The following is a 25,308-nucleotide window of genomic DNA, read 5'->3' as shown; positions in this document are numbered from 1 at the left end:
AAGGTGACCTTTTGTCCCCAGTCAGGTCTTGAGCGTTCAAACAGATTATCAAGGATATCTCTGTACTTTGCTCTTCATTTTTCCTTTGATCTTGACTAGTTTCCCAGTCCCTGCTGCTGAAAAACATCCCCACAGCATGATCCTGCCACCATGCTTCACTGTAGGGTGCCAGGTTTCCTCCAGATGTGACACTTGGCATTCAGGGCAAGGAGTTCAGTCTTGGTTTTGTCAGACCAGAGAATCTTGTTTCATGTTCTGAGAGGCCTTTAGGTTCCTTTTGGCAAACTTCAAACGGGCTGTTCATGCCTTTTACTGAGGAGTGGCTTCTGTCTGGCCACTATACCATAAAGGCCTGATTGGTGGAGTGCTGCAGAGATGGTAGTCCTTATTGATGATTTTCCCATCTCCACAGAGAAGCTCTGTTGGTGACCATCAGGTTCTTGGTCACCTCCCTGAACAAGGCCCTTCTCCCCTGATTGCAATAATGTTCCTGGCAGACAGCTCTACGAAGAGTCTTGGTGGTTCCAAACTTCTTCCATTTAAGAACGATTGAAGCCACTGTTGTTGGGGACCTTAAATGCTACAGAAATTGTTTGGGTACCCTTCCCTAGATCTGTGCCTCGACAAAATCCTGTCTGCGCTCTACAGACAATTCCTTCGACCTCATGGCTTTCTGCTCTGACATGCACTGTCAACTGTGGGACTTTAGACACGTGTGTGCCTTTCCAAATAATGTCCGATCAATTCAATTTACCACAGGTGGAGTCCTAAGTTGTAGAAACATAAAGGATGATCAATGGAAACAGGATGCACCTGAGCTCAATTTTGAGTTTTATAGCAAAGGGACTGAATACTTATGTAATTAAGGTATTTCTGTTTATAAAAAAAAATAAAAAAAAAAAATGTCAACCTGTTTTTGCTTCATCGTTATGGGGTATTGTGTGTAGATGGGGGGGGGTATTTTAATCCATTTTAGAATACGGCTGTAATGTAACAATGTGGATGGAAGGGGTCTGAATACTTTCCAAATGCACTGTGTATACAATACAAATCATTGGTCGAGACCTGTTGGGTCTGTGCCTCACCTATTTTCTCAGTTTGGTATAACCGTATGTATACTGGACAAAAACCTGCAACAATTTCAACGATTTTACTGAATTACAGTTCATATAAGGAAATAAATTCATTAGGCACTACTCTATGGAATTCACGACTGGGCAGGGGCGCAGTCATGCGTGGGCCTGAGCCACCCATGTGTTTTTCCCCACAGAATGGCTTTATTACAGACAGAAATACATCTCAGTTTCATCAGCTGTCCGGATGGCTGGTCTCAGACAATTCCACAGGTGAAGAAGCCGGATGTGGAGGTCCTGGACTGGTGTGGTTACACATGGTGTGTGGTTGTGAGGCCAGTTGGATGTACTGCCAAATTCTCTAAAACAATGTAGGCAGTTTATGGTAGAGAAATAAACAAATTCTCTGGCAACAGCTTTGGTGGACATTCCTGCAGTCAGCATGCCAATTGCATGCTCCCTCAAAACATGAGACAGCTGTGGCAATGTGTTGTGTGATAAAACTGCACATTTCAGTGGCCTTTTATTGTCCACCGCACAAGGTGCACCTGTGTAATGATCATGCTGTTTAATCAGCTTCTTGAAATGCCACACCTGTCAGGTGGATGGATCATCTTGGCAAAGGAGAAATGCTCACTAACAGGGATGTAAATACATTTTGTGCACAACATTTTTTTGTGCGTATTTAGAACATTTCTGTGACGTTTTATTTCAGCTCATGAAACATGGAACCAACACTTTACATGTTGTGTGTATAGTTTTGTTTAGTACAGGTAGGCCTACAATAGAATACACATGTTTTCATATTCCTCTCAAAGCTGGTCACCAGGGCCCATTTAATCCAGATTAAAATGACCAGGTGTCTTTTTTATTTATTTGATTTAGCCTTTATTTAACTGGGCAAGCCAGTTAAGAACAAATTCTTATTTACAATGACGGCCTACCAAAAGGCCTGTGGGGATGGGGGCCTGGGATCTAAAAAATAAATACAATATAAATATAGTAGCAGCACAAAGACATGGTACAAATATTATTGGGCAAAGTCAACAGCACAAAGGTCAGGAAGGTAGACACGACAAAACAATACATCACACAAAGCAGCCACAACTGTCAGTAAGAGTGTCCATGATTGAGTCTTTGAATGAAGAGATTGAGATAAAACTGTCCAGTTTGAGTGTTTGTTGCAGCTCGTTCCAGTCGCTAGCTGCAACAAACTGAAAAGAGGAGCGACCCAGGGATGTGTGTGCTTTGGAGACCTTTAACAGAATGTGACTGGCAGAACGGCTTAGTCTTAATCCTGAGCCCTCATTCAATTGTGTTACCCTTCACTTTAGAAATATGTCATGGGATCATATAAAAGTGTATTTGTTGTAGCATATGTTATATATTAAGAGATTTGATTCAGTTCTCTAAAAACGACATCCAAAAATGAGGGACTACATCTAAAGGAGCAGAATCTAACACCACATGATCATTTTGATCTACTTCTTGATCTGCATGCTCTTAGCTATGCACCGTGACATAAGTTTCAGGCCAAGGTTAATACATTTCACTGTGTTCATGTAATGTGAGTTGTCACATGTATTTTCACCTAAATACCACTAGGTGGCAGCAGGTAGCCTAGTGGTTAGAGCGCTGGACTTGTAACCGAAAGCTCGAATCCCCGATCGAATCCCCGAGCTGACAAGGTCAAATCTGTCGTTCTGCCCCTGAACAAGACAGTTCGTCCACTGTTCATAGGCCGTCATTGAAAATAAGAATTTGTTCTTAAAACTGTTCAACTGTCTAGTTAAATAAAGATTTAAAAATAAATAATAACCGGCCTATATCCAAGAGTTGGTTGACTGATGAATTGAATGCCAGGGACGATAAGAAAGGCAGAAAGAGGCCCATTGGGGTTTATCACTTTACTTTTGAGTTGATAGGTTATAAGTATTGTCAGGTTTCCACCAATTCGTTTGACCACGGATAAGTATAATACTATAACAACCCGCACTGACAGCTGTGTGTTATGTGTTATGCTATTAGTTGGTTGTTTTGTACTTACCATTACCCAGTGTTCGCGGGGTCCGACATGCCAATCAACCTGCTATCTTTCCAATCATGGGAATGCCTGGAATGTTCTGATGCCGGGCATCCTGGTAGTTGGCGGGGTGGCGTGGAGGGGTTCGGGCAGGGGGGTGGAGCATTGGAAGTTAAGACCAGGTTTAGCTATTCTCTATATTATGGCGGGCCTTCACGAGAGACGGTCACGGTTGTTTTATTGGGTATCCTTCATTTATTTGGCGTGGGCTACGGCCAAACAGTAGCCTGTGTGAAGTTGGGTTTAATACACCGTAAATTCGTAAACTCAAGCCTCTGTCTTTACAAGTGTTCCTTTTTAATCTAGTCAGGTCATTACAATACTGGTGACCGGTGGTAGGTGAAATGCCGCATGCCAAAAGATTATGGGAAATACAAGTAGGCTAGTGAATAAAAACCAAGAGTTTGTTGCATTGTAAAAAAACATGTTTTTATAATCTAGAGAACCCAATGAGTTGTTAGGGCAATAGGGTCGCTTGCGCGTTATGGCCGAGATGGCTGCTGGAGCCCCGCAAGGATTTATCTGTTTGTGCTGTGCTTCATTTGCTTTGAAAATTCTGTGATGCTGGTCACTCACTCATGTCTAGGCGCTGTGAGGGCCAACCATGTCAGGGCGGATGAAAACCGCTGCACAACTATGAAAACTGCGGGCGGAAGTAGCTAGCAGCTGATGTGTAAAAGCTGCAAAAGAAAAACGGAGCAGGATAAAAACAACCAATTTAGTTAGCTATTTAAGTCGTTAATTAGTTAGATTGTCACTTGTTGCTTTGATGGATTTTCTTTGAACTTGCTTGCCTTTAATTTTTTTCCGAGTAAATTTAGCGTTTTGCTAACGTTAAGTTAGCCAGTAAGCTTCTTGTTCATGTTTCCTGGTGACGAGCCACAAGACTGAGTGTTTTGTCAATTAACCATATTTCTGGATCATTCAAGACTTATGTTTTTAATTTTTTTGCAATGCTGGTAGCTAACTGCCATGTCTATTGTTAGTTAACTTCATGACCGCTATAGCTCCAGCAGCAGCTGGCACCACTGGCTCCAAAGTGTAATGACACGGCGGTTGGGCATAACGTAGCTGGAGCTCGCTGATTTTACCGCTTGGCAGCGGAAACATATTTTCACTCAAACACCCTAGCTACGTTTTCATTATACACGACTCTTGTGGTGCACAGATACGATGGCAAACAGCACTCGAACGAAGAATGAGAATTCCATCATGGAAAGCGCAAGCCCCCTGTCCGGGAGGAAAAAGGCACAACAATCCCCTGGGTCTCGCTCAAGGTACCATGTCAGTGCACCCGGACATTGTTTTAGGAAAGTGACTCTCACCAAGCCAACGTTCTGCCACAACTGCAGTGATTTCATATGGGGTCTTATCGGATTCATTTGTGAAGGTAGGTTGGTTTACATGAGACGTGACATTTGTTTTTGTTTCTTCACTTGACCAGACCAGTTGAGTTGAAACGGCTCAACTGAAATGTAAAATGTGCTTTGACGTTGGGGAATTTTCCTTGAATTGTTGAATTCTCAAACTGAAGCATTTTGGTTGACGTAATGCGTATAGGTTCTAAACTTGTCTAAATATTGTCGCCGTGTACAGTATGGCATGTTCCTAGAGCAGTACTTACCCAGATGGCAGTTTGTGTGCGTGTCGTAGGCGAGAGGAAGAGCTGTATGTGTGTAGTAACATTGTGTATGTGTGTGTGAAAGAGGCCTTGTCGTTGTGTCCAATACATTTGTGTGTGTAAAAAATGTTAAACTGCAGCCTGTAGACCAATGCCATTATCACGCACAGACTGACATTAGGATGCTATCGATTAATGTCAATTCAGTAAAGTCCCTCTCCTTTACTCCATCTGAAAATGTACCTCCCATGAACATGTGTAAAAACATATAGGAAATAAAGCAATGCCTAGCCTTACACTGAAGCATGGGGACAGCACAGCAGCACTGCATAACAGCATAAAGACTGATGGCCGGCACCCAGTGTTACCAGGCAGAGCGAACGAGGGGAAATGCAAAGTCTCCGGTGCGCAATTAACTGCAGTCAAATCGTGATACACTTTAACTGGTCGGCATGGCAACAGGGGACTGGATGCTCGAGAGCAACAACAAAAAACCAAACACCCTAGACATGGCATAAGACATTTTTATAATGCTACAGTGGTGCTAGATTATAGACTTATGTGCCTTCTTATATGCTGTGACAGCCTATTTGCTAATGTGTCAAAAATGTGAAGCATAGACTCTATATCGCCTCCGTGAAGGTGGATGCGATCATGCACTCTTGTTGTTAGACAGCTTGTCTTATTAGAACACTTGTTACTGTGCCATCTAGCAGAAGCCCATAATATCTCATTAGGTCTATAGGGCTGCTTATGGCCTGACTCAAGCAGTGTGTGCCCAGTGGGTTGTGACGAATCACTGCTCCTTTCAACATATAGACCCTGAGCCGTAACCTTGTCAGGAACCAGTTTCGGTAGCACTTTCTAGAGTAGGTCTATTCTAATGCATCATGACTGCCACAACTGTGTGCATCTGGGTGACACCGAGAATCAGATTTTCACTTAAAAACAACAACAATGATTGCAAAGTTAAACAAAGAATACAACTCTATACACAAGGACCACTTTTAACAATTTTCATAGAACACCATACAAAAACACATTTACTTATTTTTTTTAATTGAGCAATTATTGGTTTTTGTTTGGCATACAATTTAAAGTAAAACATCTGAGTCTCAGTGTCACTTGGTTACCGTAGAATTGCCAATCTATAAAGATTATTACGAATGCTTAGCAAATATTATAATGCATTATTGGGTGAATGCATTACTAAAGCATTTACAAGACATTAGCCAATGCAAAGGTAGTTTATAGACAGTGTAACACCAAAATCTCATTACAAGAAATGAATGGGACTTTAGATAGCCTTGTTACTGATGCTCCAAGGATGAATTGACTAGTTGACTGACTCTGGTGTCTCCTCCCACCCCTAGTATGTAACTTTATGTGCCATGAGAAGTGCCTGAAGACTGTGAGGACTGCGTGTTCATGTATGGCCCCGACGCTGGTGCGGGTGAGTGACAGCACAAAGTTAAACTGCTCTATCGCTGCTTGTGATTGTGGTTAGTGCATGCTAGCCCGACAATCCTTCGGCATGGTTTCAAGAGCTTTCACAACAGACTGTGTATATGCCACCAATGGCACAATGTACTTGCAACGAATGGCCAAAGTGTTGCATGTTTACTTCGTAGAAGTGGTCATATTCCTTTTTCTGTCCATTTGTGAACTCCAGATCCCTGTGGCCCATTGCTTTGGTCCAGCAGGGCAGAAAAAGAGATTCTGCTGTGTGTGTCGAAAACATCTGGAGGGAAACACAGCCATTCGCTGTGAAGGTTCGTTTTCAAGAGCTTTCACAACAGACTGTGTATATGCCACCAATGGAACAATGTACTTGCAACGTATGGCCAAAGTGTTGCATGTTTACTTAGTAGAAGTGTGCAGGTCATGATGTTGCATATGGAAGCTAAACCTCAAGGTACGTGTACATAGGCCACATTGGACAGTAAACACACGTGTACACACCCAAAGTAGATTTTCTATACACTCCCCTCCATATGTATTTAGAGAGTGATGCTAAAATATTACATATGGCTCTATACTCCAGCATTTTGGATTTGAAATCAAATGTTTCATATGAGGCGACAGTACAGAATGTCCCCTTCATACATATCTGATTTACAGTTTAGAAATTAAAGCACTTAATATATTTAGTCCACTATTTGAAGATGTCATATATATTTGGACACATTTCACTTATAGTGGATTTAAAGTAGTCAAAGGTTTAGTATTTGGTCACATGTACCTTGCACACAATGTCTGTATCAAGCTTGTAACGCTATAAACTGGTTGAATGCATTTACAGCTTGTTTGGTTGTGTTTCGCATTGTTTGGTCCAATAGGAAGTGAATGGAGAATAATGTATTGTGTCATTTTGATTGCTAGTAAGAATATATGTTTGTGAACACATCTACATGAATGTGGATGCTACCCAGTGGTGATTTTAGCATGTAAATCTTGGGGCAAATTCAACCTTCTTTTTTTTTTTTGATGCATGCCAACAAAGCCACTACACAACATTGTATTATTTGAATAGGCCTATGTGGTTTAAAAAGGAAGGGAAATACAATCATGAGGATCCACATTTATAGACAATATACTGACGCAATGACAGCACATTGCGCAAACAAAACAACCCTCGCAAAATCAACTGGAATTACATGGGTATATTACTGAACTTTTTGTTGAAAAAAACTATATTTGAATGGGAAGAGACTGTCACTGGCAAACATGGTTACAGACCCAACAACATTACATAGTATCCCCTCCTCATGGTTACAGACCCAACAACATTACATAGTATCCCCTCCTCATAGTTACAGACCCAACAACATTACATAGTATCCCCTCCTCCTTAAGAAAAGCACATGAGATAATTATAATACACAAAGCAAGCAAAACAATGAACTAATTCCAACATGGCCTAAAATGATGAATAAGATACTAATGAGATAGACCTATATAAGCAATAAAACAATTGAGATGTACAAACTATGGCATAAGGGCACGATGACCGGATAAGAGGCAAGCCGTCATTTAGATTAAGACATTAATGAGCGAGTAGTCGATATAACTATTTGTTCAGCACATTTCGCGACAGAATTCAGAACATGGGCCGGTCTTACAGCATTCTCCCTGTGCACCCTAAGAACGTAGGATAAATAACGGGGGCATATAAGTACACAAAGAAAGCTCTTACCATATTTGATGGTGACATTTCTCTAAAACAGGCTATAGGCTACAGGTGCATCACCAAATCAGAACAGTAGGCTAAATTATGAGGGGAAAAGGGACCAAATTATTAGGCTGAGGCACATGCGCTACTAACAGCTTACGACACAACATACACTTACACGCAACCCAAACCGGCTGACATTTAGTCTTTCAATCACCCACGTGGGTATAACCAATGAGGAAATGGCACGTGGGTACCTTCTTCTATAAACCAATGAGGAGATGGGAGAGGCAGGACTTTCAGCGCGATCTGCGTCAGAAATAGAAAGGAGTTCTATTTTAGCCCTTGGCATCGCAGACGCTCGTTGGCGCGTGCGAGCAGTGTGGGTGCAATCATTGAATAACATGGATTTCTACATTTATTTTGCGACGCTCGCGCATGCGACGTGTTCGGTCTGGTCAGCATGTAACATCATTGTTCATGAGTATTACATTCTTATCTACAGTAGACATATCTCCATGGCATTTTACATCATTTATACAGCAGCATACAAGACATGTTTGGACTCACCGTTGTTGTGCTGTGCTCACTTGAACGTCCTTCTTGTGGGCAAACTTTGTTATCAAACTTTGTCACAGTCTGGCATTTTCTGGATTTATGGTGCTTTCAAGACAACTGAGAACTCTGGAAAAAAACAAGTTTGAATCATGATATCAGTGATTTTTCAGGTCGGAGCTCTACAAAGAGGCTCGAGTTCCCTACATGGAATTCAGAGTTGGATGACCGTTCAAAATGTGTTTTCCCAGTCAGAGCTTGTTTTTTTTCAGAGTGAAGCAATGGAGTATGAGATTTCCAAGTTTCCAGTTGTTTTGAACGCGGCATAAGTCATGCTGGACTGACAGCATGACCAATGTGAATGTTTATCATTTTAAGCTTGGAAAAGAGACCCTTTCAGAGAGATGTTTTAAATCCTCAAACCCAGCCTTGGACCACACATCCTCTCCACCAAATAGCTGGCAGGGGAAGCAAAATAGTGATTGTTTTGCAACGCTTGCAGTTAGCCTTTGATTCCTTCCAAACCACTCATTGTTGAATTTCCGATTTCCTACTTGTTGTGTAATGTTTATGGCCAATGAGCACCGATATGATTTATCTATCATTTCTCTTCATATGACAAGTATTGAAAAGGATTTGCCTGTAAATTGTCAATGTGATTCATGATGATGACTGGTTGTCTAGCTAGCTAGGTAAGATTGTGAAAGTATGATGTTGACATGATCAGTACAATCAAAGCTATGGTAGATATAATGTGACTTGACGTCATTTAATCTCTGGCCAATGGCCTTAAGCCTTCTTGGACAGGGACTTCTAATGTAAATCTATGGCAGCACCCAAGGGGGCTTGAACTGCCTAGCTCTACCTGTAGATTCTCCGGTGAAGTAGTGTCCTCATGAGTGACAGAACACTGAGCTAATCACGCCGCAACTAGAGAAGATTACCAACCTCTACGCTCTGTATTTTCGCTGGCTTCCCCACCACCACAGAAAGCATTGAGCTGGGCTGAAACACCTACATTTTGGAGCTGCCTTACTCAAGAAAGAGACCGTGTTTGTATGCGGCTTTATTAAGTCTATTATTATTTATTTTTAGATTATTTGCAAGCTGATATGTGACATCAATGAATGCCAAAATAAAATGCAAAACAGGCAACAAAAAAATGCTAAACTGAACCGTTTGGGCTCAAAACCCATTCTCTTGTCCCATTGCTGCAACTCCACAACAGGCGAAGGTCGAGAGCCATGCGTCCTCCAAAACACGACCCTGCCAAACCGCACTGCTTCTTGACACACTGTTTGCTTAACCCAGAAGCCAGCCGCACCAATGTGTTGGAGGAAACACCGTTCACCTGGCGATCGAAGTCAGCTTGCAGGCGCCCGGCCCGCCACAAGGAGTCGCTAGAGCGTGATTAGACGAGGAAATCCCGGCCGGCCAAACCCTCCCCTAACCCGAGCGACGCTGGGCCAATCGTGCGCCGCAGCATGGGTCTCCCAGTCACGGCCGTCTGTAAACACAGCCTGGGATCAAACCCGGGGCTGTGACACCTCAAGCACTACGAATCAGTGCCTTTAGACCACTGCGCCACTCGGAAGGCCTGAGTGAGAAAGTTAGAGGGACGAAGATCATATACCTCCCAAAAATGTTTTATCTCCCCCATCATTGGTAATGGTGAGAGGTTAGCATGCTTTGTTGTAGCCTCTGTAACTTTCTCACTCATCATTATTCATGATTTTTCTTAATCATGGTAAATATCAGGATCGATTTAGAAGTGTTCAGAAACATCTTGTCTACCCACTTAGAAAGAAAATGACTCCAGCCATCACCATTCCGTTCCTATGGGGCAAAACATAACCCAAAATACATCCAAAACAATCTGCAAATGCATCCAACGAGTTTGTAAAGTCACAAGCTTGATGTAGTAATTGCATGCTAGGAATATGGGACTAAATACTCAACTTTTGATTACTTTAATACATTAAGTGAATTTGTCTATAAAGATATGTAAAGTGCTTTCATTTCTAAACAGTAAATCAGATATGAATGAAAAGACCCTAAAATAAAAGGTAACATTCTCTACTGTCACCTCATATGAAACATGTTATCTCAAATCGAAACTGCAGTAGTAGGGGAATGTACTTTTACATTTTAGTAATTTAGCAGACACTCTTATCCAGGGCAACTTACAGTAGTGAGTGCATACATTTTCGAATAATGAGATTCACACTGTATTTAAACTTCCTTGGGGGAAATCTAACTGGTCCATCAGTCATAGTAGTGACTTTGACAGAAGTAATGTAACCTCTGTTTTCGGTTTCAGTTTGTGAGCTGCATGCCCACTCGGAATGTGCTGCATTCAGCTGTGGTGACTGTCGTCTCTGCCATCAGGATGGGAGTCAGGACTTTGTAAGTATTCCACGCCTTCTGTCTTAAAGGTGCATTGTGTTCACACCTTTTTCATTTAAAGTTAATCCAGCAAACCAAAATTGGTTATTTTCTTCTTTTGAAAGTTCCCAGAACAAGTTGGGGCAAATGTTCTCATAACACAAAAACGGTCCAACTGTGCTGATGATTATACAATGTTTGTATAAAACATTCGCCTGACGGTGCAAGAACATTCCCAGAACACATGTTGTCTATTCTTTAAATGTTCCCAGAATGTTTCATTAGGTTGTAGGAGCAGTCTGGTGGGAACATTGTGGGGCCATCACAAAATATATGTTCCAAAAACACAAACAGCTATCCAGTTGTGCTGATGATTGCAATGTTACTAATAGGTAAAAAAAACATTTGCCTGATGTTGCAAGAATGTTCCCAGAAATACATTTGTATGTTTACAATTGTCTTTAGGTTGTGGGAACATTGTGGGGATATGACAAGAGAGAGGTTCCCAAAACACTAAAACTGATCAGTTGTGCTGACATTCATATGTTTGTGTCAAGGTGCACAAAACATCCTTTGATCTTGCAAGAAGGTTAACAGATCAGCCATTTTCAGTTCTTTAAAGGTCCCCAAGAACACAGTGGCCTCCTTCATTCTTAAATGGAAGAAGTTTGGAACCACCAAGACTCTTCTTAGAGCTGGCCGCCCAGCCAAACTGAGCAATCGAGGGAGAAGGGCCTTGGTCAGGGAGGTGACCAAGAACCCTATGGTCATTCTGACAGAGCTCCAGAGTTCCTCTGTGGAGATGGGAGAACCTTTCAGAAGGACCACAATCTCTGCAGCACTCCACCAATCAAGCTTTTATGGTAGAGTGGCCAGACGGAAGACACTCCTCTCTAAAAGGCACAAGACAGCTCACTTGGAGATTGCCTAAAGGACTCTCAGACCAAGAGAAACAATATTCTCTGGTCTGATGAAACCAAGATTGAACTCTTTGGCCTGAAAGCGTCACGTCTGGAGGAATCCTGGTACCATCCCTACGGTGAAGCATGGTGGTGGCAGCATCATTCTGTGTGGATGTTTTTCAGCGGCAAGGACTGGGAGACCAGGATCAAGGGAAAGATAAACGGAGCAAAGTACAGAGCGATTCTTGATGAAAACCTGCTCCAGAGCGCTCAGGACAATAGACTGGGGTGAAGGTTCACCTTCCAACAGGACAAGGACCCTAAGCACACAGCCAAGACAATGCAGGAGTGGTTTCGGGACAAGTCTCTGAATATCCTTGAGTGGCCCAGCCAGAGCCCGGACTTGAACCTGATCAAGCATCTCTGGAGAGACCTGAAAATAGCTGTGCAGCAATGCTCCCCCATCCAACCTGACAGAGGTTGAGAGGATCTACAGAGAAGAATAGGAGAAACTCCCCAAATACAGGGGTGCCAAGCTTGTAGCGTCATACCCAAGAAGACTCAAGGCTGTAATCGCTGCCAAAGGTGCTTCAACAAAGTACAGAGTAAAGGGTCTGAATACTTATGTAAATTTGCCAAAAATCTGTTTTTGCTTTTACATTATGGGTTTTGTGTGTAGATTGAGGAAAAAAAACAATTTAATCCACTTTAGAATAATGCTGTAATGTAACAAAAGGCAAGGGGTCTGAATACTTTCCAAATGTTAAAAAAGCATACATTGAATATCCCTTTGAGCGTGCTGAAGTTATTCATTACACTTTGGATGGTGTATCAATACACCCAGTCACTGCAAAGATACAGGCGTCCTTCCTAACTCCGTTGCCGGAGAGGAAGGAAACCACTCGGGGATTTCACCATGAGGCTACACATTAACAGTTTAATGTTCAATGACTGTTATATATTCCAAAACGTGCATCGTGTTTGCAACAAGGTACTAAAGTAATACTGCAAAATCCAATAGGAACACCAGGTTCAGTCTGCTTTCCTCTTGACTCTGGGAGATTAATTCACCTTTCAGCAGGACAATAACCTAAATCACAAGGCCAAATCTACACTGGAGTTGCTTACCAAAAAGACAGTAAATGTTCCTGAGTGGCCGAGTTATAGTTTTGACTTAAATCTAATTGAAAATCTATGGCAAGACCTGAAAATGGCTGTCTAGCAATGATCACAACCAATTTGACAGAGCTTGACAAACGTTGCACAATCCAGGAGTGGAAAGCTCTTAGAGACTTACCCAGAAAGACTTACAGCTGTAATCACTCTTAGAGACTTACCCAGAAAGACTTACAGCTGTAATCACTCTTAGAGACTTACCCAGAAAGACTTACAGCTGTAATCACTCTTAGAGACTTACCCAGAAAGACTTACAGCTGTAATCACTCTTAGAGACTTACCCAGAAAGACTTACAGCTGTAATCACTCTTAGAGACTTACCCAGAAAGACTTACAGCTGTAATCACTCTTAGAGACTTACCCAGAAAGACTTACAGCTGTAATCACTTTTAGAGACTTACCCAGAAAGACTTACAGCTGTAATCACTCTTAGAGACTTACCCAGAAAGACTTACAGCTGTAATCACTTTTAGAGACTTACCCAGAAAGACTTACAGCTGTAATCACTCTTAGAGACTTACCCAGAAAGACTTACAGCTGTAATCACTCTTAGAGACTTACCCAGAAAGACTTACAGCTGTAATCACTCTTAGAGACTTACCCAGAAAGACTTACAGCTGTAATCACTCTTAGAGACGTACCCAGAAAGACTTACAGCTGTAATCACTCTTAGAGACTTACCCAGAAAGACTTACAGCTGTAATCACTCTTAGAGACGTACCCAGAAAGACTTACAGCTGTAATCACTCTTAGAGACTTACCCAGAAAGACTTACAGCTGTAATCACTCTTAGAGACGTACCCAGAAAGACTTACAGCTGTAATCACTCTTAGAGACTTACCCAGAAAGTCTTACAGCTGTAATCACTCTTAGAGACTTACCCAGAAATACTTACAGCTGTAATCACTCTTAGAGACTTACCCAGAAAGACGTACAGCTGTAATCACTTTTAGAGACTTACCCAGAAAGACTTACAGCTGTAATCACTCTTAGAGACTTACCCAGAAAGACTTACAGCTGTAATCACTTTTAGAGACTTACCCAGAAAGACTTACAGCTGTAATCACTCTTAGAGACTTACCCAGAAAGACTTACAGCTGTAATCACTCTTAGAGACTTACCCAGAATATATTTAATCAATTTTGAATTCCGGCTGTGACACAACAAAATGTGGAGTAAGTCAAAGGGTATGAATACTTTCTGAAGGCACTATGTTTGGACAATACCTTAATAAAATATAATGATGTAAGAATATTAAAATGCCATTTGTTTAAAAGTTTGTGGTGATCAAAAAACCTTCTTTGAATGTTTGTGGGACGTTATCATCCTAATGTTAGCTCAAACTCTAACTAGAACTTAATGGGAATGTTAGCTAATGTTCTGGGAATGTTTCCGGTTTGTTGGGTGGTTTGTTGTTATCAATACGCATCATTAATTGTTAGGTCTATACAGGATCTTAATTTGACCACCCTGTTGCAGGAAATGACAACTTGTAGTGTATTCGAGGCTTTTAAAGTTTGTAATTTCCACTTAAAAATTTCCGACTTGATTTGTTCTAACGAAAAACTTATTAACCCATACAAAAATGTCCCTTAATTATCATCCACATTTCAATTCAAATTTCCTGGTGCTGCAGGATTATTTTCCTGCTGTGAGAAACTGGTCAAATTAAGACCCTATACCTTGGTAGGTGTATTGGATGACATCTCCATTAATGTTAGCAGTACATTCCAGTAATGTTTTCTCAGAACCAATTTAATTTAATCCAGGCCTCATTGCTGAAGAATGTTTAGAAAGCATTATTGGAACAATCATGTCATAACGTCACACTAATTTCATGAGAGCATTCCTTGCTTGTTTTTAATCTCCATCAACATTAGCAGAACATTCCTGTAATGTTTTCTTAGAACCTTTTCTATTGCTTTCACCTGAACATTGTGTTAATACAATCCCTGGCAACCTAATGACAACCTTCGGTGAATGTTACATGGTAATTAATACACATTTTAATGAATGTTAGAAGAACATTCCAAGGATATTTCATTTCAAGCATTTTCTTCGCAAAAATATTTGGGAATGTTATCATTCTAATGTTCGAAAAAACTTAATGGGAAACTTAGGGAATGTTCTGGGAATGTTCACAGTTTGCTGGAAAGGTACAGTATTCTCAGTAGGTAAAGAGGCAAAACAGAAGACTATTTTAAGTTACAGATTGTAGCTTTAACACTGATAACCTGCCTCGGTCAGGGGAGGGATCATCTTGAGCCAAAGAGTTCCATGAGCAAGCACACTGAAACGATGTGAGAGAAATTACTGCTGTGCTGAGCAATATCAAATGTTTGGTCCAGCCAGTTCTACATTAAAGCAAATCCAGCAGGATAATGAGTGTATTCCGATGTGGTGACTAATTCACTTATTGCTTTTTCAACCACCTCTCTCTCCGTCTCCTTTTCTCTCTTCTTGTCCTAGGATACGCTTCACCACCACTGGCGGGAGGGAAACATCCCCTCAGGTGCACGCTGTGAGGTCTGCCGACGCACCTGTGGCTCCTCGGACGTCCTGGCGGGGATGCGGTGCGAGTGGTGTGGTATGACGGTAAGCCTCAAAACGACACCAAATGTACCGCCACTAAAGAACAACTATAGTTAATAATGCGTTTGTTTCATCCTTTGCAGACACACGCTGCCTGTTATGTCATTGTGCCTCCAGAGTGTGGCCTAGGACGTCTACGTAGCATGCTCCTTCACCCCGCTTGTGTGCGAATATGCTCGCGGAACTTCAGCAAGATGCACTGCTACCGCATCTCTGAGAGCTGCCAGAATGACCTGGGTAAGCTGGTGGTCTCCACCAATGTTCCCTCTAAGCTGCGAACTTCACTCAACTTTGTAGATCAGTGGTCACCAACCGGTCCATCTCCAAGGCCTTCCTAGTTGATCGGCAAACATTTCTGTGGAAGAAAAAAAACAACGATAGGCTGTTGGCGGTAGGTGCATGTGATTCAGCTACACTGGGCCCCGGGTAGGCGAACTGTTGCCATTTTGAACCTTTTCGTGTGTCTGAAGGTACAAATTCTGCCTTCCCGACATGCCTGAAGAGCAAATCAAGTACTCTACAGGCCTACCGCTAGACAATCGGATGGCTCAGATTACTGTGTCTGCAGTAACGTAGCAGGCATAGCTGGGGTGGCAGGTAGCCTAGTGGTTAGAGTGTTGGGCCAGTAACCGAAAGGTTGCTGGATCAAATCCCTGAGCTGATTAGGTAAAAATCTGTTGTTTTGCCCCTGAACAAGACAGTTAACCCACTGTTCCCTGGTAGGCCGTCATTGTAAATAAGAATTTGTTCTTAACTGACTTGCCTAGTTAAATAAATAAATAAAAATTAAAAAGCTACAGCAAAGTTCATACTGTGAGATTTCAAAATGTTTAAAACCATGACTAGAGAGAGACTGTCAATGAACACAGCAAAGAGCTGCTGGTTTTATGAGTGAGTTCATGTTTAAGTTCTTACTCAGCACTGTCAGCACTTTGTATTCAACACTTTTATAAGGCATAAAATGCACGTTCTTCCTATTTCTACCCAGCGCTACAACAAGCACTGCAGCAGAAATGAATGAGTAGGAAAGTGGCTTGCATTGTTATTATTATTCGTGGCTTGGGTGTTTTTTAATATCAAGGAATATTTCACTTTCTCTGTTCATAAGAGCAACAACATGAATTTGTGCATGAAGCAGAAATAATGCGGTCCGACTCGAGTTTCGGTGTCCCTTTTTGGTCAGTGTCAGTGGAGGAACCTCAGTCTGCTGCTCTCTCCCTCCACTGAGACTGACTATCAGACGCAGGCACCATCAGCCCAGTAAAATAAAAAGCGAATGATTTAAATGTATGCTCACTCAGCTGTGCTTCACAAGTAATGCAAGAACTGATCTATTACCGGTGTGATCATACAGCCTACCTCAAATGGTTTAATATAAACGTTTTAAAAACAATGCATTGGCAAAGCCAATATGTGGTGTTAATGTATTGGGCCTATAGCTTACTGCACAAACCTCGTTGCTACAGTACTGTTTTTAATTGGTTAATGTTGCGTAGGCTTACATTTTTTTAAGTCATGTTAAAAAACAATCTGAGTGGTCGATCTCGGCTTGCGTTTTGACTCATAAAAGGTTGGTGGCCACTGTTCTAGAGTTTTCCCTGCTGACACTATCAGCGTTTTCCTTTATTGTGGCAATTGGGATCGACTCAACGCAATATTAGCAGCTTTCAATGCAACATACCGAAACAAAACAAACTATGCAAGACATTTTGCATAGTTCTATAAGAGCACAAAATGTGTACATTTCTAGACATCTTTGAAAGCGAGTCAGGTAAAAAGATTTTTGTTTGTCTTAAAGGGGTAGTGTTGTATTTTTAAGACAGACAGGCTTGAATAAGCAAAGGAGTTAATAGGCAGAGGGTAGCATCATTTGTCTGATTCTCTGTAATAATTGTATGGGAATTAATGATGCATTTTATTTTGTAAAGTGGTTTCTTGCATCACACAACACAACAAAATGTTCAGTCATCTAATTTTCTCTATTGTTTTGATAGTAAGGCCACTCTGGTAGGCCTACATTATGACCAAATAGCCACAGTAGCCTACTGAACCACTGTTAAAACTGTAACTTAAAGCAGGTACAGCCTCAGTGTTAACAGTAAACGCGCGCTGGAAGTTGCACAGAATTTTCACAACATTCAACTTTGAGCTCAGCAGACCTGAAATTTGCTCAGTGCTGAATTTTTTTTGAGGGAGAATTTTCACAACATTCACATTTGAGCTCAGCAGACCTGAAATTTGCTCAGTGCTGAATTTTTTTTGAGGGAACATTGGTCTCCACCGTCCATTAACCATCCCCACCCCCATACCCAAAGCCACATCCTCTAAGCAACTGTTTCACACTCAGACATTACCATTCAAACGAATATAGACAGTGTGCACACAAAATATACACATTGGAAAGTAAATTAAGAAAGTAATAAGATATACAGTGCATTTAGAAAGTATTAAGACCCCTTGACTTTTTCCACATGTTGTTACATTACAGCCTTATTAAATAAATTAACAATTCCTCATCACTCTACACACAATACCCAATAACAACAAAGCAAAAACGGGTATTTCGAAAGTTTTGAAAATTAATAAAAATTTAAAAAACAGATACCTTATTTACATAAGTATTCAGACTATTTGCTATGAGACTCAAAATTGAATCCTGTTTCCATTGATCATCCTTGAGATGTTTCTACAACTTGGATTCCACCTGTGGTATATTCAATTGATTGGACATGATTTGGAAAGGCACACACTTGTCTATATAAGGTCCCACAGTTGACAGTGCATGTCAGAGCAAAAACCAAGCCATGAGGTCGAAGGAATTATTTGTAGAACTCCGAGACAGGATCGTGTTGAGGCACCTACCTGGCAAAGGGTACCAAAACATTTCTGCAGCATTGAAGGTCCCCAAGAACACATAGGCCTCCGTCATTCTTAAATGAAAGAAGTTTGGAATCCCCAAGACTCTTCCAAGAGCTGGCTGCCCGGCCAAACTGAGCAATCGAGGGAGAAGGGCCTTGGTCAGGGAGGTCACCAAGAAACCGATGGTCACTCTGACTGAGCTCCAGATTTCCTCTTTGGAGATGGGAAAACCTTACAGAAGGATAACCATCTCTGCAGCACTCCACCAATCAGGCCTTTATGGTAGAGTGGCCAGACGGAAGCCACGCATCAATAAAAGTGCAAATTGATACCTAGTCAGTTGTACAACTGAATGCTTCTTCCGCATTTAACCCAACCCCTCTGAATCAGAGAGGTGCGGGGGGCTGCCATAATCGACATCCACGTCTTCGGAGCCCGGGGAACAGTGTGTTAACTGCCTTGCTCAGGGGCAGAACGACAGATTCTTACCTTGTCAGCTCGGGGATTTGATCCAGCAACCTTTCGGTTGGCCCCTAAAGACTCTCAGACCATGCAAAACAAGATTCTCTGGTCTGATAAAACCAAGCTTGAACTCTTTGGCCTGAATGCCAGGAAACCTGGCACCATCCCTACAGTGAAGCATGGTGGTGGCAGCATCATGCTGTGGGGATGTTTTTTTCGTGGCAGGGACTGGGAGAATAGTCAGGATCGAGCGAAAGATGAACGGAGCAAAGCACAGAGAGATCCCTAGTCTGAACAGGTTAAGGTTCACCTTCCAACAGGACAGCGACCCTAAGAACAAAGCCAAGATTACGTAGGAGTGGCTTTGGAACAAGTCTCTGAATGTGTTTGAGAGGCCCAGCCAGAGCCCGGACTTGAACCCGATTTCTGGAGAGACCTGAAAATAGCTGTGCAGCGACGATCCCCATCCAACCTGACAGAGCTTGAGAGGATCTGCAGAGAAGAATCTCCAAATACAGGTCTGCCAAGCTTGTAGCGTCATACCCAACAAGACTCGACCGAGGCTGTAATCTCTGCCAAAAGTGCTTCAATAAATATATCTGAGTAAAGGGTCTGATCACTTATGTAAATGTGATATTTCAGTTGTATTTTTGTTGTTGTAAATTTGCAACCATTTCTGTGTTTGCTTTGTCATTATGGGGTAGTGTGTGTAGATTGATGAGGGGAGAAAAAAACAATTGAATCCATTTTAGAATAAGGTTGTAATGTAGCAATGTAGAAAAAGTCAAGGTGTCTGAATACTTTCCAAAGGCACTGTAACTGAATGGCTGAGTTTCCGTTCTGAAAATGTGAGACCTAGGCCTAATTCATTCTCTGACAATACAATATATAATATACAATATTAAAAAAACATTCCATGTTTCACAAGTGTATAAACTATGTGGGAAAAGAAATGCAACGTTCATTCTATTTCCTCATTGTTTGCCTTCACTTACCTATACCTAACACTTTTGCTTCATCAGATAACCTGGACGAAGTTGACACCCAGATTCCAGCAACTACAAAGGAGAGCCAGCTGGCAACCACAGCGGATTCAGGTAGAGAGGGGATAAGTTGTCACGTGTATTTGGCCAGTAATGTTTCCCTGTGATCAGTGAAGTCACATCAAAACCGATACAATTATTCCCATGTTTCAACTATATAAGAGTCCCTAACGTTTCTGTAAGAAGTTACAGTACCAGTCAACAGTTTGGACAAACCTACAGTTGAAGTCGTAAGTTTACATACACCTGAGCCAAGTACATTTAAACTCAGTTTTTCACAATTCCTGACATTTAATCCAAGTAAAAATTCCCTGTCTTAGGTCAGTTAGGATCACCAGTTTATTTTAAGAATGTGAAATGTCAGAATAATAGTGGAGAGAATTATTTCTTGCAGCTTTTCTTTCTTTCATCACATTCCCAGTGGGTCAGAAGTTTACATACACTCAATTAGTATTTGGTAGCATTACCTTTAAAGTGTTTAACTTGGGTCAAACGTTTCGGTTAGCCTTCCACAAGCTTCCCACAATAGGTTGGGTGAATTCTGGCCCATTCCTCCTAACAGAGCTGGTGTAACTGAGTCAGGTTTGTAGGCCCCCTTGCTCGCACGTGCTTTTTCAGTTCTGCCCACTAATTGTCTATAGGATTGAGGGCTTTGTGATGGCCACTCCAATACCTCAACTTTGTTGTCCTTAAGCCATTTTGCCACAACTTTTGGAAGTATGCTTGGGGTCACTGTTCATTTGGAAGACCCATTTGCGACCAAGCTTTAACTTCCTGACTGATGTCTTGATATGTTGCTTCAATATATCCACATAATTTTCCTCCCTCATGATGCCATCTATTTTGTGAAGTGCACCAGTCCCTCCTGCAACAAAGGACCCCCACAACATGATGCTGCCACCCCTGTGCTTCACGGTTGGGATGGTGTTCTTTGACTTGCAAGCCTCCCCCTTTTTCCTCTAAACATAATGATGGTCGTTATGGCCAAACAGTTCTATTTTTGTTTCATCGGACCAGAGGACATTTCTCAAAAAAGTATGATCTTTGTCCCCATGTGCAGTTGCAAACCGTAGTCTGGCTTTTTTATGGATGAACCAGACTTGTGGAGGTCTTCAATTTGTTTTCTGAGGTCTTGGCTGATTTCTTTTGATTTTTCCATGATGTCAAGCAAAGAGGCACTGAGTTTGAAGGTAGGCCTTGAAATGCATCCACAGGTCGACCTCCAATTGACTCAAATTATGTCAATTAGCCTATCAGAAGCTTCTAAAGCCATGACATAATTTTCTTGAATTTTACAAGCTGTTTAAAGGCACAGTAAACTTAGTATACTTCTGACCCACTGGATTTGTAATACAGTGAATTATAAGTGAAATAATCTGTCTGTACACAATTGTTGGAAAAATTACTTGTGTCATGCACAAATTAGATGTCCTAACCGACTTGCCAAAGCTATAGTTTGTTAACAAGAAATTTGTAGAGTGGTTGAAAAACGAGATTCAATGACTCCAACCTAAGTGTATGTAAACTTCCGACTTCAACTGTACCCATTCCATGGTTTTTCTATATTTTTACTATTTTCTACATTGCAGAATAATAGTGAAGACATCAAAACTATGAAATAACACATATGGAATCATGTAGTAAGCAAAAAAGTGTTAAACAAATCTAAATATATTTTAGACTCTTGGAAGTTGCCACCCTTTGCCTTGGTAACATCTTTGCACACTCTTGGCATTCTCTCAACCAGCTTCATGAGGTATTCACCTGGAATGTATTTCAATTAACATGTGTGCCTTGTTAGAAGTTAATTTGTGGAATTTATTTCCTTCTTAATGCGTTTGAGCCAATCAGTTGTGTTGTGACAAGGTAGGGATGGTATACAGAAGATAGCTATATTTGGTAAAAGACCAAGTCTATTTTATGGCAAGAACAGCTCAGCTCAAATAAGCAAAGAGAAATGACAGTCCATCATTACTTTAAGACATGAAGTTTCTTCAAGTGCAGTCGCAAAAACCATCAAGCGCTATGATGAAACTGGCTCTCATGAGGACCGCCACAGGAAAGGAAGACCCAGAGTTACCTCTGCTGCAGAGGAGACGTTCATTAGAGTTACCAACCTCAGAAATTGCAGTCCAAATAAATGCTTCACACAGTTCAAGTAGCAGACACAGTAGCAGAGACTGCGTGAATCAGACCTTCATGGTTGTATTGCTGCAAAGAAACCACTACTAAAGGACACCAATAATAAAAAGAGACTTGCTTGGGCCAAGAAACATGAGCAATGGACATTAGACCAGTAAAAATCTGTCCTTTGGTCTGATGAGTCCAAATTTGAGATTTTTGGTTCCAACCGCTGTGTAAGGGCTATTTGACCAAGAAGGAGAGTGATGGAGTGCTGCATCAGATTACCTGGTCTCCACAATCACCCGACCTCAACCCAATTGAGATGGTTTGGGATGAGTTGGACCGCAGAGCGAAGGAAAAGCAGCAAACAAGTGCTCAGCATATGTCGGAAGTCCTTCAAGTTTGTTGTATAAGCATTCCAGGTGAAGCTGGTTGAGAGAATACCAAGAGTGTGCAAAGCTGTCATCAAGGCAAAGGGTGGCTACTTTGAAGAATCTAAAATCTATTCTGATTTGCTTACTACATGATTCCATATGTATTATTTCATAGTATTTAATATCTTCACTATTATTCTACAATGTAAAAAATAGTACAAATAAATAAAAACCCTTGAATGAGTAGGTGTGTCCAAATGTTTGACTGGTACTGTATTTTGTGTTGCTTTAACTGTGTGTGCTATTTGGAGCATGACACTGAGCTAACGGGTCCTAACGCTCCCAATGTTCAGCATTTGCTAATGTTTAGTAGTCTATCCTAATCCTAATTATACAGGTCCATACATGTAGAATTTCCCACGTTTGTCTAAAGAGTGTTTTTTTGCAAACTTCAGGGAAGCAGGTTCTCAAGGTGTTTGATGGGGACGATGCAGTCAAGCGCAGCCACTTCCGCTTGGTCTCCATTCCTCGGATAACCAAGAATGAGGAAGTGGTGGTGAGATTCTCCCCATTCCCTAAAACTGGATTAACACGGGATTATTTCCACTTTTTTCTGGCATCAAGTGATTCATTATTTTTAGAGTGCATTTATTTTCTCCCACCACTCCTTCCTGGATATCTGCTGTGTATGTAGCATTTAGCCCTGCTCTGTCACACCTGATTCAAGGTCCTGATGTTCAGCTGGTCAGCAGTGGTGTTAAGTAAAAATACATTCAAGTATTACTTAAGTCGCATTTTTCTTCATATCTGTACTTTACTATTTATAATTTTGACAACATTTACTTCACTACAATCCAAATGAAAATAATGTACTTTTCACGTCTGTATCAAGAGAACATCCCTGGTCATCCCCACGGCCTCTTAACTGGCGGACTCACTACATCTTCATTTGTAAATGAGATCTGAGTATTGGAATGTGCCCCTGGCTATCTGTAAATGTTTAAAAAACAAGAAAATGATGTTGTCTGGTTTGCTTAATTTGAAATGATTTATACTTTTACTTTTGATACTTAAGTATATATTAGCAATTAGCTTTCGATACTTAAGTATATACCAAATACTTTTAGACTTGTACTCAAGTAGTATTTTAATGGGTGACTTTCACTTTTACTTGATTTGTTTTCTATTAAGGTATCTTTACTTTACTGACAATTGGGTACTTTTTCCGGCACTGACTATGCGAATTGTTTAAGTACTACTGGTCGTTAGAATCAGGTCAGGTGTGTCAAAGCCTGCACTCCCAGTAGGTCTCTCCAGGAGGATGATCACTGATCTAATCCCTGTCTGCAGGAGTCAGCGTTGAGGACCTTCTACATCCCAGATGACTCGCTGGACTACGAGCTCCAAGACAACGGCCAGCAGGCTCTACACAGCAATGACATCCTCAACCGTAACGGCACCCCTGACGAAAAGGCCATCTTTAAGGAGAATGTGCCTGAGGCGTGGCTTCTAAGGGCCAAACCCCAGGACACAGAGGTCCTCAAGGTTTATGCTGGCTGGCTCACGTGAGTACTGCAGGGGGACAATACTTAGTCATTGGGCAAATCTCAAATGACTATTCCCTAAAAGTGCATTCCTTTTTGAACAATCCTTTGCTGATGCCTAATGAGTTGTTCCCATGGTAAAAGTTGCCCTTATACCATACCTCTATCTCCCATCTCTACTAACCTGGCTCTGTTTACAGGGTTGGTGTGGCGTACATATCCATCTCCATCTCCAAGAACAGCACAGTGGATTCTGTCATTAAGGAGGTCCTCACTCAACTGGGAAGACAGGTACAGCTTACCAGCAGGTCTCCAACATAACACACCCAGTCCACCTTAACTGCAGCTTGGCACATACCCTGGCACTAGTATTGTTCACAGAAATTGCAATTAATGGTTGTACTAGAGACTCCATTGCTCTGACTGTATAAACGTATCTGTTAATGACAACCCTCGTTCAATACTGTTGTTTGGTGATGCTCTTTTCTCCAGGACGAAGACCCATCAAGCTTCAGCCTTGTGGAGGTTTACATGGGCAGTAAGCAAGGTCAGGAAACAGGGAGGTGGCAGACCTATACACCAAGGCTGGGTTTTTACATAGCAAGTTATTATTATTGTATCTTATCAAAGTTCACTGACGGGGTGTGTTATTTCTCTCTCTACATTCAGTTCAGAGACAAGGGCTGACAGGCCAGGAGCTGCTACTGTACAAACTGCAGGAGATAAGGAAGGTATGAGGAACTTCAACCTGACATTTAAGTTTATGGGCGATCGGGTGTGCATAACGTAACAAAATGTGGAAAAGGTCAAGGGGTCTGAATACTTTCCTAATCCACTGTATGTGTGTGTAGGTGTTTATGAACAGGCGTGTGTGTTTATCTTTGTCTTTTTGTTTCTGACAGATCTCCCTAAGGCAGATGAACCAGACCCGTTTCTACATAGTGGAGAGCAGGAAGCAAGTTGTGCAGGTCAACCTGCTGCTGGAGGGACTGCCTGTACAACTGAGCAAGGAGGAATATACCAACCTGCTACAGGAGCACTTAGCTATCAAGAGTGAGTCTGCACACATCGCATCACCATGCTGCTCCTTTTCTATAATTAAAACGGATGGAATCCCACGGTATTCAGTGTTGTTCCGCTTTACCCCAGAAATCCTCCTGAACATTTCCCTTGAAATAGACTATAGTTGATTGAAATGTGATTAAGACTGTTGTTAACTAACTAGATTTGAATCTGCTCCTTAGGTCACTTGGTCACCATCACACATGTTTACGGGAGCCAAGGTGGGTATGTCGCCATGGAAACAGCCAGTGGAGCACCACCTTCCCTTTTCCACCCCCCCC

General features: G+C 41.6%; 1 protein-coding gene across 2 annotated transcripts in view; it reads left to right on the top strand.

The window, feature by feature from the left end:
* The first annotated feature begins 3,330 nt into the window (after positions 1 to 3,330).
* Positions 3,331 to 25,308, top strand: part of LOC115129374 (diacylglycerol kinase theta-like) — a 29,000-nt gene continuing 7,022 nt past the window's right edge. Inside the window, exons 1-14 of one of the 2 annotated variants that reach the window (XM_065018583.1) lie at positions 3,331 to 4,546; positions 6,151 to 6,230; positions 6,450 to 6,549; positions 10,825 to 10,910; positions 15,437 to 15,562; positions 15,643 to 15,796; positions 19,903 to 19,977; positions 22,877 to 22,977; positions 23,772 to 23,986; positions 24,166 to 24,256; positions 24,458 to 24,512; positions 24,635 to 24,696; positions 24,868 to 25,018; positions 25,210 to 25,248. In XM_065018583.1, the coding sequence (XP_064874655.1) occupies positions 4,330 to 4,546; positions 6,151 to 6,230; positions 6,450 to 6,549; positions 10,825 to 10,910; positions 15,437 to 15,562; positions 15,643 to 15,796; positions 19,903 to 19,977; positions 22,877 to 22,977; positions 23,772 to 23,986; positions 24,166 to 24,256; positions 24,458 to 24,512; positions 24,635 to 24,696; positions 24,868 to 25,018; positions 25,210 to 25,248 (1,552 nt within the window). In that variant the 5' untranslated portion in view covers positions 3,331 to 4,329. The remainder of the gene's footprint in view (positions 4,547 to 6,150; positions 6,231 to 6,449; positions 6,550 to 10,824; positions 10,911 to 15,436; positions 15,563 to 15,642; positions 15,797 to 19,902; positions 19,978 to 22,876; positions 22,978 to 23,771; positions 23,987 to 24,165; positions 24,257 to 24,457; positions 24,513 to 24,634; positions 24,697 to 24,867; positions 25,019 to 25,209; positions 25,249 to 25,308) is intronic. The other variant, XM_029659638.2, reaches the window with a different exon arrangement.

Source organism: Oncorhynchus nerka, linkage group LG5 (genome assembly GCF_034236695.1).
Source record: "Oncorhynchus nerka isolate Pitt River linkage group LG5, Oner_Uvic_2.0, whole genome shotgun sequence".
Lineage (NCBI taxonomy): Eukaryota > Metazoa > Chordata > Actinopteri > Salmoniformes > Salmonidae > Oncorhynchus > Oncorhynchus nerka.
This window is presented reverse-complemented; position numbering and strand designations above follow the sequence as displayed.